Source organism: Scleropages formosus, chromosome 15 (assembly GCF_900964775.1).
Source record: "Scleropages formosus chromosome 15, fSclFor1.1, whole genome shotgun sequence".
In the NCBI taxonomy this organism is placed as follows: Eukaryota; Metazoa; Chordata; class Actinopteri; order Osteoglossiformes; family Osteoglossidae; genus Scleropages; species Scleropages formosus.
This window is the reverse complement of record NC_041820.1, coordinates 19876883-19895501: the sequence shown is the minus strand read 5'-3', so window position 1 is coordinate 19895501 and position 18619 is coordinate 19876883. Positions and strand designations below refer to the sequence as shown.

General features: G+C 41.5%; 1 protein-coding gene across 5 annotated transcripts in view; it reads right to left on the bottom strand.

The window, feature by feature from the left end:
• Positions 1–18619, bottom strand: part of LOC108919553 (pleckstrin homology domain-containing family G member 3) — a 62131-nt gene that overhangs the window by 12646 nt on the left and 30866 nt on the right. For all 5 annotated transcript variants that reach the window (XM_018727590.2, XM_018727592.2, XM_018727591.2 and 2 more), the window contains 10 exons: positions 14708–15195; positions 7661–7761; positions 5785–5854; positions 5601–5647; positions 4162–4312; positions 3927–4058; positions 2050–2232; positions 1862–1954; positions 455–541; positions 306–339 (listed from right to left, as the gene is read on the bottom strand). In XM_018727590.2, the coding sequence (XP_018583106.1) occupies positions 306–339; positions 455–541; positions 1862–1954; positions 2050–2232; positions 3927–4058; positions 4162–4312; positions 5601–5647; positions 5785–5854; positions 7661–7761; positions 14708–15195 (1386 nt within the window). The remainder of the gene's footprint in view (positions 1–305; positions 340–454; positions 542–1861; positions 1955–2049; positions 2233–3926; positions 4059–4161; positions 4313–5600; positions 5648–5784; positions 5855–7660; positions 7762–14707; positions 15196–18619) is intronic.

Genomic DNA, 18619 nt, shown 5'->3' with positions numbered 1-18619 from the left:
GCAGAAGTGTATGACATTGATTCACTTCATGGCTTTACTATGATCTTCTGTGGCAATTTTAGCTAAGTTTTACTTACATGGCCATAAACACAGAAAACTTAATATTTATTATAATATTAATAATGACTTAATATTTTGTCTGAATCAACATTTAGCTCTGCAGCCAATTCTGATGTTGCTTTGGCAACAAAAAGCAAACTAGTGCCAGGAAAGTGTGAGAGAAATGAGAGCAAGAACAAGTGGATATGCAAGACAGAGCAGTCTACAAAACCTGAACCGTTTCAGTTAACCACACCGACACTCACATATGGAGTCCATTTCCAGTATGGCTTCTTTTGCCTGGAAAAAAGTAAGCAAAAAGGGCTATTAAAAGGAAAAACTGTTCATTTATTAGGACCTCCATTTAAACCAGGCATTCAAGAGCTGCCCTAGAGGAGCAGAGTATGGGATGTACCTTCTGGGGGATGATGGCATGGTGGTTTTCTAAGATGAGTCTCTTAATGTGATGGGCCCACAGTCGCTTCTCCTCAACTGTCTTGGCCTGAGTGAATAAATGAGGCAAATCAAATTGAGCAACTTGCTGTCAATATCATTCTCTTTTATACATAATGCTTTTGAAGTTAATTTTGGTACCTTTCACAGCCTACATCGAGTTATGACAAGAGCCTTGCATTTTCTAAAAAGGGACCACTGACCAAGCGAATGACAAATGTAAAAACTCAGCCCAGAATACCAGACCTTTTGTAAATGTGTTTACACGTCTATAAACACTGCTACATGCATACAAACATCTGGGGCCTATTGTGTGGAAATTAATAGCAAATGGTATAATTCCTGAGCTCTGCTTTTAGGTCTAATGACTAGAAAAATTGCTGGTGGTAAATGAGTATTTATGCTCAAACTGCACATAAGAATATTACTATTAATTGTTTCCTTCCATTTCCAAGAAAATATAAATTCTGACAGACATTAGAAACTTGTATCTGCAATTCTATGAAATTCCCCTTAGGTGACTCCATGTTGTGAAGGACTGAATTAACATTATTGATCAGTTTCTGAACAAAGATGTGTTTAAAATCTATTAAAAACCAAAAGGTATTTTTATGCATTATAATGAAAACACCAACATTATTATTATTTTTTTTTTTAAAAATCAATTTTTTTTTTTTTATATGACACATTTGTCACCCATCAGCTGATTTTTTCCCTTAAGAAATAATGTTCATCTGATCATTTCAGTTCACCTGTGGTGATTTCTTGGAACAAATTAACCCTGTTAATCAAAGGATCAGCGTGCCTGTTATAAAATGTCCTTTTAACAGCTAATGGAAACATTAACCTTTTGACATGTCACAGTGACCTTTGCCAGAAGCTCAAATACATGGCCTCAGCAGTGTTCAAGGGGTTTCTGTATCTCTTGCTCTACGCAAATTCACTTGACGTAGGCATGGCTAAATAAGAAAATTCTTTAACACTACAAATCACTCAACCAAGCCAAAAACTGTGTTGCTCAAAAACCTCTTGCTGTCAGGTCTACCATACAGATTCTACTGACAGACTGTGCCATAGTCTACCAGTTTCAGGGACTATTTATGAGAGAATGGGTAACCTTGTGCAGTTCATCAGTTAAACTCCAACAAGCTCATGTATTGCAAATAATGTATGAATTTGTCTACAATGTTTCACGGTGATATTTTTTCCTCTGCAAACATCACCATACTAAATGATCATCGAAATATAGAGCATGTGTAAAATTAAACACCAATCAATAAAGTCTGGATGTTATACAATGTAAAACAGGTACCACACCAGAGAAAGTCACACAATAGACCAGCAGACTCCCACTCGACACCCAACTTACCTGCACTGTGTGGGGCTGCTTGGGATGCTTGAAATGAGTGACGCTGAAGCACAACGAATCCTTGGTGCTCTCAATCAGCATGAGTGTGGAACACTAGAAAACAGCAGATGTTCACCGTTGTTATGAGGGGTTGCTGAAGAAACAAGCAGGGATTGGGATGCTTAGGTCATTGTGGGGAGGGTGCTTACTGAAATGTGTGTCTTGTACACGTAGTGCTCGCCACGCTTCTTAGTGATGAGTAGCATCTTGTCGAAGAGAAAGAGGATGCGCTCATTTTTAGCACGGTGGACACGGAAGGTGCCTTCCAGGACCAGCTCCCCATAGGTGGTGAGGTCTGGCCCCTTCCAGTTGATCAGCAGAGACTGAACCTCCTGCATGGACAAATATGAGTATTCAACAAGTGAACCATAATTACAGATACTAGATATGTCATGGCCTGTCAAGGGTTCAACATGAGAGATACTCATACCTGCCCAATAGACAGGTGAACAATAAATTAAGGTAAAACGCTAAGAGTTTAGGGCGGCAACGTGGCACAGCGAGTAACGCTGCTGTCTCATGGCACCTGAGTGGTGCGAGAGGACATGGGTTCGATCCCTGTTCAGTTTCTGTGGAGTTTGCATGTTCTCCCCATGTCTGCGTGAGTTTCCTCCCACAGTCCAAAGACATGCTGTTCAGGTTCCCCCATGGTGTGTGAGTGACAGAGAGTGTGTGTTCCACTGATGTATGAATGAGTGACCCATTGTAAGTAGTGTATCTAACAGTGTAAGTCACCTTGGTTAACAAGGTGTGTGGGCTGATAACACTACATAGAGTTCATTGGAAGTCGCTTTGGACAAAAGCATCTGCTAAATGAATAAATATCAATGTAAAAAATTCAATGTAGAACAATGACTAGAATAATAAAGAAACAGTGACATCACTAACATCTAAATTTTTGTTTAATAATCATTTTTTCTAGACAATGCCCAAATTTGTCAAATATAAAGCAAAAAAGCCACAGTTTCTTATTTTTGAAAATTTCTTTAAGCTGGAAACTTCCTGTAAACACACTTCCTTTCACATGATACTGCCTTGCTTTAATGACAAATTTCCTCACTGGAAACTGCCCAATTTTGTCAAAAACGAAGCCGCATCATCTCTATATTTCGATCAGTTTCTTTTAACAAAATGCTGCGAAATGTCACAGAAATGGTGACCAAGGAAAGAAATCTAGAGTCAGCCATTTTTGGAGCAGAGAAGTCAAACTGACAGAAAATGTAAGAAAAACAAAAAGCTCTGTGTTGATCTGCTGTTGAACCTTTGGATATTTCTGAGTGAAGGCATTCTGTGGCATGCTCAGTCTTCATAAAGATGCAGCTTTGCAGTCAAGTAAAACTCTTTAGAAGAAACTAACTGAGGACCAATAACCTAAACACACAACACAATCTTAACCACTGAAGCACCAAGGAAACATTTTTTAAATGGCTTCAGCAAAGTCCTGGGTGAGTAAAAGAACAGGACAACACAATTCTCAACCATTTACTATATACAAAATATTTATGTAATATTGCAATAATTGTGTATTCCGGGGGGGCGCGATGGTGCAGTGGGCTTGGTCGGGTCCTGCTCTCCGGTGGGTCTGGGGTTCGAGTCCTGCTTGGGGTGCCTTGCAATGGACTGGCGTCCCGTCCTGGGTGTGTCCCCTCCCCCTCCAGCCTTACGCCCTGTGGGGTTAGGCTCTGGTTTGCCTGAGACGAGCGGTCTCAGACAGTGTGTGTGTGTGTGTGTGTGTGTGTGTGTGTGTGTGTGTGTGTGTGTGTGTGTGTGTGTATTCCTGTGGGAAAGCACTAGGGGGGCAGAGGGATCAGAGACTGAAATGGCCAGTCTAGGCTGACAGGCTATGGGTCAAACAGCACAGCTCATGGGGAACCCCCATGTATTATTGCACCCATGGTGAGAGATATAGTGGGAGAAAGAAAAGATGCAGAAATGATTGGCAGGTGGCAGAGGGTCACTATGCAAGACCGACGCTGCATCAAAGTGGTTACAGATTGTGCCGAGTGTGAGCCTTTGGGAGCCATACCTGGAGGCGGACAGCGTGCTCATGCTTCCGTTTCATGTCATTGATGTACCATGCCACACCTGTCATGGTATCGATGGCTTCTTCCACCACCTCATAGCCCTCCTCATTGTGGTCAAAGTGCTTGGCAATCTCCTGTATACAAAGCAGAGGAACACAACACAGTGAAAAGGATCCCTTGGGCTCATCATTCAGAGATACTGGGGTAGCGATGACAAATTGGCTGGGGAACACGTACCTGTAGCAGCAGGTGGTACTTGAGGATCCTCTGCACAGGTTTAAGGAGATAGGAGCCCAGGGGCAGTGAGCGCTTTAGTGAGGCCTGCCGTTCCCGGAAGAACTTAGCCAATGTCTTGTTCCTCATGCAGTCTGTGAGAGCAGCTACCGAGCTGCAGGGGACACAGAACAATTTAGGCACTCTACTAGAGACGTCAGAGACGTCCAAATTCTTGCTCACCTGCTTGCTTTCACTGCCTGCCATCAGACATGTGAGGTATTATGCGATTCAGATAACATGGTTTTCTATTAGTTTGACCAGCACCTTAAGAACTATTTGAAAATTGCCATTTAAATTTCCTGCCTGACTGTTGTGTAAATGCCCAAATATCAAGCAAGGCATAGTAAGAATGATTTCAGACTTCAGATCCAGATGTCAGACACAAAACATCTTAAAGCTGATATAAGTTTTTAATACATTTCAGGGTGTTCCACTGTAAAACTTACTGAAAACTGAAGAACTACCAATACTGTAATAGTGACATTTTATGTTTAGATTGCAAACTGAATAAAATAAGTAAAATTTTGTGGTGTCACAAACAATAGAAAATAACCAAACAAGACAGGAAAATGTGAAGTAAATAAAGTTGATAGTATCTAATCAATCACTCTGCAGAACTGCTGAATTCTCATTAAACCAAATTTTATAACAGAGGTGAAAATGACTACATGGGATGTCGAAAATTAAAAAAACAGCATGGTAAATAATAGTAGTTGTCATATCAATGATTGGAGCAGTCTTTAGGGGACAGTGAAAAATCTCTTTCAAATCTGACTTTTCGTTGACCTAACATGGCCACAGCTTTGACAGCTGTCAAGCAAGTATTTGTCTTATTTATATACTAAAAAAACTGACAGTTTGTACCTTAGCAGGTGTACATTGTCAAGGTAAAATTTTTGTGACACCTTTGTGTGAAGAAGTACAATGTGAACTGTTAACCAGCAGGGGTCAGAAAAACATCAATCAGAAGCATAGTGTAATCTCAGAATAGCTGGATTTCAAAATTGAATTTTATACAGCTGGGTGGGTGCCTTGCCTTAAGGTCATTCAAGTGTCACTCAGCCAGGTTCAGATTCCACATGAAGCAAAATTACTTTTTCATAGTCCAGTGACAGGCAAACAGTAACAGGGAACATAATTAAAATGAAGACAGTGCCCGAGTCGCAAGCACTTAGCCTCCCAGGACGCCAAGCGAGGAGTAACAGGAACGTGTTTTAACAAGAGCTGAGCATGGGAACCCTGCTGGGCTACATACCATTCACTCAGTGTTAGAAGTGAGTGCTAATGAAGTGAGATGGAATCCCAAACACTGGTACTCTGACCCACACACATTCTCCTCTGTGGTCCCAGCAACCAAACAAGCGTGTTGGGTGTAACACTGTCACTAGTGTGCAACTTACTTGGGGTAGTTAGTGCAGTACTGCGTATAGATCTCAAAGTACTCGCTCTGTAAACGGAACAAACAAAAAAGACCAGACCTGATGGTTATTCAGAGTTTCTGTAAACATTTGTTCATTAAATTATTTGTAACACACCAGTATCCACCCTCTGGAGATTGAATCACAAGAAAACATGTTGTCTCACCTTGTCCACAAAGCATCTGGCAATAGCCACAGGGTTGTTTTCACACATATCCAGAGACTGGAGGAGCTCACTGGGGGGAACAAATGAAGGGCTGTTAACAGAGGTTCCGGCAGTACGAAGGTCTCGAAATACTAGGCTCTATAAGCAGACCAAGAAAAATCCAAACAAATCACAGCCAGTAGTCATCTGTTACATTTTTTGTAACATCAATGAGGCCTGTGGAAAAACACCCTAAAAAGGGAGCGTGCAAGGATTTATTTATTACACATGCCACTGCAAAAATCCCAAGGGGCTGTAGAGTCACACAAAAGGGACATGAACAAGACCGGTTGGAGAAGGAGTGTCCTGCAGTCAACATGCACACACTAAACAACCTTAAAACCTTCCAACCTTCACTTACTGTCGCTAACACAGCCTCAAACACCGCCTTGCTGGATGCGCCGGGCAGTCAGGGCAATATAGGCTGTCAGGCCAGATGCCTCTGTTTGGAGTCAATGACCGTGTTCAGTGGAAACACTAGTACCAGAAGGGACGGTAAGTAAACACTGAATTATAGCAGAAAAACAGAGGCTTCTGAGTGTAGTTTTTCTGAAATAAAATAGTCAGACACACTTAATGTGTTAGTCTCCTGTGGAATGGCAACCCAAAACACCCACACCCTGCTCCAGGGAGAGGGGGTGAGAAAACAACGGTGACCTGAGGTGGAATCCACTCTGATTCAGTGTCTTCTTATTTGCTTTGGCACTTTGTTCCCTGAGGAAACACTTGGACAATAGGATGCCAAGAGGAAAAACACAAACATTCCCAGGAGGTTTGCTGGAGTTACCACCAGAATGACAGACACTGTCAGTTCAGTGCTGAAAGATTCACGTGCGCAACGAAGGGGACAACTAGGACACGCAAGCACCTTATTGCACAAGATCACTTGCTGCCACATTGCATTACACGTGAGTCAGGCCTCAGGCAGTGGGTCAATTAGTGCTTCTACAAATGCCCATGCAAATGGTGTGAAAACAATTCTTTGCAGAACCATGAACGCAATGCAAGTCACGCACACCCTTGAGGTGAGGGAGAGATCTGACCCTCCCATTAAACAGAGTGCTGTGTTTGTGGACAGCATTCCCCCACCTCTCTGTCCCAAGGACAACCTGTTTGTTTGCACATCTTGCTACCATTCCACTTCCTGATGGCCTCATGACTAACAGGCAGAGGTGCCCCAGCGCTTCTGTGACTGCCTGGGGACTGAACCAGAGGTGCGTGGAGTTAGGGACAAACACTGTGAAGACTGGTGCTTCAGAGATTTTAGGTAACTGGGCTGACCCTGCCCAGGTCCAACACCATCCCTTTCTTCATTTGCTCAACACCTTAAACTTATAAGGACACAAACCCTCACACGCTACCAATACCCCCCACGAATTCTTGGGGATCTCTGAACCGAGGTACCCAAAATGACCTGAAACGGTGTCCATTACAGACTCCGCTCTGTAAACACTTCCCACACCTCCCCTATCCATATTGACATACACACTGTCCAGATGTCATTGTATGATCAGAGTAAACTCGTTATCGGTGTTTCTCTGTGGACCTGAGGTTCCAACATCAACAGATCTCTTCTGCCCAGACTTCCTTGTGTCACTGGCAGCTCCTCATTAACAGGCTATGCCACAGAAAAATTAAAATACACATTGTTTTTTAATCATTGTGAAAGGCCAATATAGTGTAATAATTTATTAATTCTAAAGTTCTAATAAGATATCTTATTTGCTACTTGTTTCATCTGTAGCAGTTGATTTAATGATCCAGATGGCACTCAATAACAATAACTGCCAGATCTGGGTTATCATTACAAACACAGGCACAACTGACTGAGACTTACCTATTGAACTCGTAGATGTCCTCAATGTTGCCAAAAAGGGCACACACCTGCTCTGGTCCAATGGGAAGGTCATCAGTGTCAATGATATGGGCCAAGTAGTCCTGTTCCAAAAAAAAAAAAAAAAAAAAAAATCAAATTACCACCTGGTCTTTGTGATTATGCTGACAGCACTGAAAGAACTAATGATTGTACTGACTGTATTGTATTAACAGCATTACATTTCACTGAGAGTGCATTTATCATAAAAAAAAACAAAGTGCCAAGTCTTAAAACAATGTTATGGTGAAAACTGCTTAAAAAACTGCATACGACACAGAAATGAGAAGTATGAAGAGTTAGTGTTTGACCAGCAGAGGGTAGTGGTTCACAGGTAGAGCCACAGCTTTTCTGCTGTTCACATATAGAACAACCAAGTACAACCCTAAGCATCATTATTGCTCTTAAATACTGTAAATTATTGCTCAAGAGTCATCATATGACTTACTGTCTTGGGCTTCTTAAAAAAGATTTGATTTCAAGCTGAGGCCATTTGTTCTTAAATCATTGGGGTCACAAATATGCTACATGGTGGACATGTCCAACTAGATTGTGACACATGGTACATTAATTGTTATTTTTTTGCTTGCTACATGGTTTTGGAGAGACTACCCTGCTGCCCTTGCATACATCCTGCAGAGTCATTGTAACCCACAGCCCAGATCTGCTTGCGTGTCATTTTGAAGAATACAATGGAACATATGCATGCAGCAACATCAGAGTATGGGATCTGGTGCACGAGTCACAGTTGTCGTTCACTCTTCAGTCATGCACGCACGCACGCACAGATATGCGCAATTACAGCTCCACCCCAAAATGCATGATCTCTTCCTTTCAAGTCCTATAACCTGGTCTCCTCCACCTTTATAAGACTCAGCCTCTGAAATCTCCTACTGTGACAATGTAATCACTGCAGTGGGACCACCTGATGATGATGATGATGATTATTATTTTCATCATTATCAGCTTGGCTGATGTATCCAAGGCAAATTACAATGTGAGGCCTGTTCATTGACCTACTTATGTCTTTACCCATTAATACAGCAATTTTTTTTAATGCATCAAATTCAAATATCTTAATCAAGGGTATTACTACAGAGGTAGGGGTTCAAACCCAGGACCTTCAGATTCCAAGATGACAGCTGTAACCACTATGTTACTTTCCTTTACCATTTGGATGTACATCAATCATGGGGTGATGGGTTGCTGTCCCAGTCTACATTCAATTGGAACATGCAATGGTGGGAAACACAAAGCAGAGACTGAGGGATAACCAAGAGTGCACACACAAACACACACATGCAGGTTTGTTACTTTGGCACTAGGTAGGTGATTCCTGGTTTATAAATGTGAAACAGCGCAGGGATGAGTATGCTTAGGTTCTAGCGCAAACCAAAGTGATGAACTACAGTTGACTATATAACAGCCATATCCACGAGCTCAGCCAACACACAAATGTCCGAGTTACAGCTCTGAACAGCACCTAACACAATGTAAAACTGCAAATCCCTGTGCTCTGCCACACGAAATGCTCTCCAGCTGAGTTTAGACTGGACTGGCCCAACAAAGGTGTTGCTGTTTACGAACAGAAGAAACATGAGTCTTTTCCAGTCAGAAAGCATCAGTGTGTGACTTGGGCAACTACAAGCCCTCAGATTATACTCTGTTTACATGCAACCTAAAGGGTCTGGTGAACCCCCTTATCTGTGCTAGGTAAAAACAAGCATGGACATCATGTGGTAGACCCCATCCCTGGATGAGGAAAACATCTGAACTCAAAGTGTCACTACTGCTCACCAGCTGTGCTAGGACAGCCATTTCAGCAAGGCTGGGGAGATTTTACAACTAGATGTCCTTTCTGATACTAATCTTCACCAGTGGCACCGACTAACCAGGGCAGAATACAAAACAAAGGTGAGAACACAGAACTTCCACACTGATTGAATGAAGATCGAACCCATGCTCTCTCACACCACCCAGGCACTGTGAGGCAGAAGCGCTACCTGCTAAAAAACAGTTTCACGTTCCAAAGCAAAATCTTCCAAGAATAAGCAGAGCTGCAGAGTTATGCTTAATGCCAAATTTATGCGCCCTTGCGCATACAATTTCAGTCTCCAGTCAATGGTTTTTTTTTTTTTTTTTTAAAAAAAAAAAAAAAAAAAAAAAAACTATAAAAATAAAGCCACACCCTGGCATGTTGTCAAAAACAACATGACTGAAAGACATGACTGTATCACTTTTCTGAGCCTCACTGCCTGTATTTTTCTGCACTAGACATGGATTTGTGAAGCTTGTCAAAAGCAATGCTATGACGTTTAGGGTTCTTCTTTTGGCCTGGCCAAGGCTGAGCATTAGGGGGAGTGTTGTTACTAGTAGCAATGGGGCCAGTAGCAGAGGTACTGATGGTGGCAGAGTGGATCTGAACAAAATGAAAACCAGGAAAATTGTCGGTGAGTTACATATGTTTTGCCCAGGGTCTTGGTGTCAGTTTCAACACCTGCCTTAACCACACAAAAAGCTAGGGTTTACACTGTCATGTGTTTTTGACATCAGTGCTGGCAAAGAGACCTTTACTGACTACAACATCATCTATGCACCAAGGACTAAAGTGATTACTGGCAGGAAACATGAAGTAAGTGTAACAGTCCATGCAAAGAAGCAGCACCATCTGGAAAACATGGCAACCAACAGGGGGGGGGGGCGGGGGGGGGGGGGGGAAACCAACATGAAACCATAGTAAAAGTAGGAACGCAACCTAAAAAGACCACCCCTACCTTACAAAAATATGGTCTGGAGTTCACCCAACAGTTACTTGCCAACAACCAGTACCAAACATTACTACCAGAACAGGCGTGTATGAGGAGCTGGAGCAGCTGCTATCCCCAGAGAGCATCTCAAGGAAGAGGAATTCAGCCTCAGAATAACCCTTTGCCTTCTAGGCTTCAAGCCACCTCAGATTTCCACCTACTTCTCAATGTTTACTTTTCATTTAATGGTGGTGAGGAATTGCAAGCAGGAGGACACAAAAAGCATATTTCATGTGTACTGTCCACTGAAGTTATATGTAATAACAAAAGGAGAAAATTATGGGATTTTAAAAGTGGAAGTCACTCAAAAATTGTATTTTGGCAATTTAAAACGAGAGGAAAACTTTTGAATCCTGCTCACACAAGCCAGTCTGTCACTTTACTGCTTCTGGCTTTACACTAGAACTAGGAGACCTGTGTGCATACAGTGAGTGGTAGGAAAGGTGAGCAACGACAAAAAACACTTACACTGACACCACTACTACGGACAGGAAAGCTCAGTAGGAAAGACTTTAAGGACAGTGGTTCTATTAGAAAGGCAAAGAAGCTGTAACATGTTATAATGCTTTGGCAGAATGAATCGGAATTCAAACTGTCGCTGCTTGCTCCTCTTCCTTTATGTCACCTAAAGCTGTCCAGATCTTCAAAGAGTTCAGCTCAACCCTTGCATCAAAGGCTGGGAAACCTAGAGGCTTTGAATGTCCCCCTGAACAGAGGATAACAGGTGAACCAATAAGGCAGGGCTGTCAGTCTCCTTCAGAGGTTCAAGGTCTATAATAGATTGTGCTTCACCACCTACCTTGTTAATATCCACACAATCGGTGTGTCTGAATAACTTTTTTTCTTTACAAATTACTACAAAAATACCATAATACAGTATGAGAATATTCCTGAAAATGTAAAAAAGAGCCTAAAATAAAATTTTGCTTAATAATAAAGCAAAATAAAATAACTTTAACTCAAACAAAAGACAGCATCTACTAAGTCCTGAATTTTTACAGAAATCTATCCTTCTTCATAAGCTGAATGAAAAGGGCAATGGAAGCAAAGGCAAAGCATCTCTTAATGTTCTACTCTTTTCTCTTTGCTTCCATTGAAATACGTAGGGCTAAGGGGCTTTACCAACAAAACAAAACAAATCAAACAAAGAGCCAGGATGCAAAACACACAGTGCCACTGAGACACAGACATACAGATACATGGGTAGAAATCAGGTCTAATGCAAATTCTGGCTTTCAGTGGTCAAAGGTAGGACAATATGCAAAAAAGCAGTTGGTAGATATTGCCAGGGTTGATGCTTCCTTGAAAACAGGCCTGGAAAAACTGACAAAACACTGACAGATGTTTGACAGTTGGAGGAGGATGATGATGGACAAGCCTGAACTGAAAACTACGACCTGTCATCCTCAACAGATCTTGCTTTGAAGATGTGTTGCAGCTTTGATCGAAGTGTCTATTCATGGTTTCTTGTCAAAAATTACTTTTTTTTTTTTTTTATTAAAAAAAAAAAAAAAAAAAAAAAAAAAAAAAAATCACCCTGCTAGCAGGTAGCAGGCACACCATCATGGTGTTATGCATTAAGGGCAAACTTTCTGAGAAAATGAAACAAACGCACGGTGCCAGTCTAGCTTATACAGACAGCAACTGATATGGTGGTGCCAACATTTTTCCATACGGTAACAGGAAGAAAGCATTTGAAAATTCATTAAGCTATAAACATTAATTCATTCCACCTTACCGAAAGCAGAAAGCCTGATTTTGTGAACATCTTGGCCCATCTCCACCAATGAAAACGGCCAAATAGTTTTCCTGCTCTCATCCTAAGACAACGAGCAGCACCCATGTAGTGATGCCAGACATCTGGTTGACACCAGGAATGTCACCACAGCACACATGAAGCAAGAAGGCAGTATGGTTTTAAATAGCCACTTAAGGCAGTGATCACAAGTTGGTCTGACCCAAACCCAGTGGAGAACCTAAGGCAGCATGCCCAGTATCTGTGGTAGTAGTTTAATGTTTAATGGAAGCAGAGTGGCCAAACAGTCCATCTCCCCCAGCTGACTGCACCTCCTCCATCACAGCATCTCTATTACAGGAACTGAAAACATTTCAGTTAGATTAGATTAGATTCGATTCCACAGAAAGCAAAGCCCTTTGCTAACGAGCTTCCACTTCAACAAAAAATATTGTTTTATTGGGATTCATCATGGCAAAGTACTAACAAAACCCCCATTATGCCCTTTCAGCATTTGGGTAAAAGCTGGTTACCACGGACAACAGCTGCTGACAGCTAGAAGTGGAAAGTAAGAAAAACCACAATACTGCTTCTACAGAACGTCCAGCCTGGGAGAAGAAACAGGCGTTAGAAGAACAGGAGGAGTTAACTCTGAATGTTTGTAAGTACAGAACTTGTGTGTTTTTTACACTGTAGGTCACTTGTGCTGAGGCAAAGGCAAGTTCATTATCTCGCACGCTCACGTTCTCACGAGTGTGGCCAGTGACGGCCCACAGAGGACTCTGACAGGGCACAGAGCTCGGCCCTGGCCGCTATGAGGACGTCTGCAGCCTGCACTTTGACATGCAGGGTGTGAGGTTTGGTATTGGAGCACTGGTTCACACAACACCTGGAACAACAATGATAGTATCCCAGGCTCCCTGCTCCTTTGTAAGTCCTCTCCACACACCAATTTCCTAATTTACCCATTCTAAACAGATGGACACCATCCTCACATACAAGGCAACGACCACCACTTTCATCCAACAGAAGCCTTGCAGAATGTGGAGTATCTGTACAAAACAATGCAAAAACACTGGCAACTTCAGTAATTAAGTTTTTCTATGTAGTGGGTTATTCAGTATCATCTATGCAGGCCTAATGCAATAGATGTGTGTATTTAACATTTCCAGAAATACAGAAAGTTTGCTTTTGAAATCCCAGTTCACTTACAGTCACCACCTCCCCTATGTTTAATGGTCCACAGACCCCACACGGCAGGGTATTTTTACACCTGAAGGCAGCTCCAAGACAAAAAAAAAAATGAAGGGAAAAAAGCAATATTTCATACAGCTCAGCACAAGGCACCACACCTCTGCTTAGTGGGGGGAAAAAAAACTGCTATGGAATGGCTTCTGCTGAAAAACCACCACACATTCACTAGCAGAGTCCTGAACTCAGAAACTGTTTGATTTTGGTAGGTCTAATTTTTTTATGTCATGTCACACAATGTCAGGGGAAAAGGCCTCTGTGATCCCTTAAAATGTCCCAATATTATTCTAAGACCAAAACATGAAATTTACTAAATCATTAGTTCGGTAGTATTGCTAAATACCAATTAGCCATGGCTAATATTGATGTTGAAAACAAACAGATTTGCAGATTTAATTAAATTTAGAGATCTCATACCCACTTTTTCATTTGTAATCTTCCAAGCTTTCCATTCTAAATCACAAAATCTTACACCTAATGAAAGCTCCTTTACAAACCACTGAAGTTATCTCATGGTTTAGTATATTAGCAGTCAGGGTTGCAAACCTTCCACAGTAACCTGTCAATCCCCTATGGTGTAAGCAAGATGAATCCCTACTTGTCTCAAGCCAGAGGAGGGTACCAGCAGGAGCACTATGTGTCAGTAACGGACTAATAGGCTTGTTTCCCACCGTTGGTGACTACATCAGATGTCACCAGTGCACGCTTGACTCATTCCAGTCTAAGAAGGGAGTGCTGTGCAGTTCCTTGGGGGCATCTGTGTCTGGCTGCACTTCTCTTTTTTTCTTTAAGGCACAAAGTCAGAGAGAATTATAGGAAGGGAACTAATTATGGACGACCTCATAGAAGTTGCCTGGTTGCTAGTTAGTGGAGGTCCCACAGGGGGTTGCATTCTTTCTCCAACCACAAGGCTGTCACTGTGCCACACTAAGGGCCAACTAGGCCACAACCATGTCTTTTTGCTCTTGCCCAAGTCACTGCATGCAGTCAAAACACTTACTCTCGAAGGGTATTGAGCAAGCTCTTCCTTTTACTGGAGTTTGCCATCACACATTACAGGCTTAAACAAGGTACTGTTACATTTACTACAATTGAATGAAAAAGCAAGTCCTGTTGGTTTTATTGTAGCTCTCACTGGAAGATTAAACCCAAAACTGAAATGAGGACCAGTGGCTGAATAAATTAGACTGGGTCCAAACCTTATCGTCTTCAGCTCACCTCCACAATGCTGCGCAGATCCCTGACGTACATGCGCTCAGTCTCAATGATCTCCATGACGACACGGTCCAGATAGGTGAGCTTGGGATTGGGCGCCATAGCTTTGGCAGCAAAGGGCGAGAGTGGTGGATGGAATAAGGCCCCAGATTCAGCTGGTATGGCGTTGTTGTTGTACTGAGTGGAGCATGGGGCAAGCTCTTCCTCCCTACCAGCCTCTACTGGACCAGTGAGCTGCTGTGTCTGCCCCCTGGCACCTCGTAGAGCCACACCAAAGTCTAGATCGACATCGCTGTCCGGGAGAGCAGCAGTGCTCCCGTACAGGCTCTGTCCGTCCCGAGATGAGCCTGAAGAGAGCGTGGACACAAGGCTCACTGGACGCTCGCCGTGTGGGAAGTCAGCACCAAGTGGGACCGAGCAGTCCGATGCGATGGCAGCAGACAGACGCTCATTGCTGCTAACAGAGGAGGCCGTGGACAACCGAGGAGACTCTAAAACAGAGAGGAGGGGGGGGGAATCCAATATAAACAAGTTGTAGTCTTGGACCTTCAGCACAAAAGTAACATCTTGTTTACCTAAACTAAAAGACATTAAACTGAAATGACAATTAAGATTAGCTCTGAAAAAAAAAAGCCTTAAATAACAACGCTAGTCAGACTTTGCAGCCAACAACAGTGAGGCCAGAAAGAGTGACATTTCTTAACAGATGGTTATTACTTTTAAAAGACAGGAAAAGTCACCAGAATAATACAAGCGGTATTTTAAATCCAGGGATTTGAACCCACACTCTTGGTATTAATCTCAAACCCTTGATAACTTGTCTACCAGCATGCCACAGAGAGCTGGTGGCAGTGGGGTGTAAACCACAAGCAGTTCCCAAAACTGAAAATAATTCATTAAAAATTGGGGATCATATCATATCAAGTCTTATGCAAAGAGCTCTGTAACATTATTCCTTCTCCAGATCTTCACTCCACAGCCAGAGCTTTCCGTTCCCACGAGAACTGGGAAAGCCCTACTTTGTGGTGTGCACCAGGAAAGCTGGTGAGATGGGCCCTAATGATGATGTGAGCACAGTTCCTCATGCCTCCTGGTTTAAAAAAAATACAACTTAAAATATTACTAAAAAGAATGTTTAGCTTTCTTGGATTAGTCTGATGCCTTTTACCCCAGCTTGCTTCCAAAAAAAAAAAAAGTTTGATAAAACAGAAAAAAAAATGCTTTAAAACCAGAACCAATGTAAAAGTAGAGCAGAACTCAAAGTTTTGATTTAGATGTAATGAAAACTAAGGCCATGAAAATATTTTCCCAGTGATTATTTGATGTCTATTTAATGTCTCCTTGGTTTGATTTCTAATCAGCTGCTCTGTATGGCTTCATAAGCCATCACGGATTCAGATTCTGCCTTTTCATGCCATGTCATTTACAAAAAGCCTGATCTTTGCCTCAGAGGAAATCACACGATAATGCAGCTAGTCCATATTAAAATGCTGCCTTCTTTGAATGTTAAAAGCAGAAGAAAAATACATTAACTGAGAAAGCAGTGTAATGTGCACTGGATTGTATAATCTGTGACAATATTAAGGTTAACCTCTGATGGGTTCATGCAAAAAATGTAAATCAACTACCTTTCTTCTTCTGTACAATTTTTATGCTACATCATGCCTTTATGAAAATCAACTTAATATACTAATCTGTGAGCTTTATACTACAATCATTAAAAAAATTTCAAAGGCATACCAACATGGCTTAAATCCACAACCATTAGGTTAAGTCTAGCACTTTAACCACTGTGCCACCTACCCGACTAAACAGTGATATTACTTGACAAGATATAGTTATTCAATCCAGACAGTCACGGTTGATGTTATGGTACCATGTTTCTCTTAGTACTCCAATAAGCAAAATTCTGGGCTACTAAGTCACTTACCCCAAGTCCATCAGTAATCACAAAAAGCAAACACCTACCAATTTTTTTTTTTTTTTTTTTTTTTAGATATACACAGAAGTCTTTAGAGGTTCCAATTAAATGCAAAAACACATATCTGCTCATGGTGAATAATGGCAGAATTAGTTCAGTAATATTGTGATAATGGATAGATGGATGATACTTCTCAGTGGAGAAGGTATCCACCATAGGTACATACATCAAGAGTTTGAACAGTAATGGCTAGTTGATAGTTTTAGATTTTGCATTTAAATCAAAGCAAATTTAAATATTCATCCACTGACATATCTGGTTATTTTTTTTTTTACTGGAGCAACTGAAAGAAAGTACCTCAAGACTGAAACAAGAGTAACAAAGTGGGAGCTTGAACCACCAACCTTCAGATCAGAACTTAATGTCCTTAAGCACTATAATAGCAGTTACTGAATACAGATTAACATCTGGCTTTTTGGAGCAAATCTGACATTTAGAAGTCAAATTGACAGTGTCTCTGTCTAAGGCACCACTGAACATATGTAACATATATGTAACACGTTTAACTCTGAAGCGCTTCAGACCACTAAACCGTAGGCAGAACAGATTACTCACACTCGTTAAAGTCCAAATTCTCAAAAGCAAAGGAAGCTCAACAGCTTCAAAACCACCCTTGTAATCTGAAAAGAGCTGTGTTGATGCAATTTAGATGTCAGAAAATACAGGCCAATTCTAGGCCAAGCGAAGTCAACCTGATGACAAGTGTCATAACTTCATTCTTCAGGGTGTCTAAAAAACACTGGTGGAAAACAGGCTACAGATCGCTAACCTAGCTCAGTCTAGAGGCCTTAAATCCAACACCGCCTGTGTGGCTTACAACCATTTACAGATTCAGTTAAACAGTAGAGAGGAAAGCGTTTAAATGTTTTTGATGTCGAAACAAATGATGAGGGGGCCCACAAGACTGCACAAAGGCCAGGGCAGAAACAAGCACTTGTAAAGACAATTTCTGGAATATTACTCCACTCCTACTACCCAGCAATATGAGCTGCTGGGGAAGGGGGGGGGGGGAACACTAAAAACTTAAGTGGGGGAAGGAAAGAAAAAAACATTCCAAGACTGGACAGCCAACATGAAAATTGATGAGGCATTCCACAACAGTTACTAAAGGTTAGAGGTTAGAATTATCCACAGCTACTGAACTGAGGTCATACTGCTAAAATCAACAGCTGAAGATAAAAGAAACCACAGCAGAGCACATTGAAAGCTTAAGGAAAAACCTCAATGTCCTTGTATTTCAGTTCTGATCCAGAACCATTCAGGGAAATGGAAAGAGGGAAATTCATGGCAAACTAATGAGGGGAGATTCTGCACAAAGAGGAGAAAAAACAGGATATCAATGTTCATAAATAAATTTTCCTAGCACATGTAGTACACACGGGGTCAATTTACAAACACAATTTGGGCTCAGAAATACATTCGTATTTTGTTTTATTCAGAAATCCAACTTCACTGTTACCATGCAGAGCAAAATAATCAATAACGACTTAATGATACTTGATTTATTTACGATGGGCTCTGAAAAACCCTCAGAAAATGTCTGATAAAGCTATACCATAATTTGCAGGACATACTGTATTAGAAAAGCAAAAACGTATAGAAAATACAATTAAAAATGAACAATGCTGAAATTTTCTAATTTTTGAAAATTTGATTTTAAAACAAGGACCCAGTGTACATTATGGCACAGTACCTGTCTGTCACACAGCAGATGGGAAAGAAAAGATCATAAATATCTTCTTCTGGCTCATTTCCAACGGTTTTGTCTAATTTAGCAGCCTGTTTTTCAGTGAGCAAGGAAGGTAGGATTCCATTCACATGGAGAAATTGTTGTGTCTGCAGTGTCAGGATGTTTTACCCTTGTATTTGCCCAGCTGACATTCAAAAAGCTAACTGAGGTATGTGACCAATTATGACAGAAAGTGAAGAGTCTC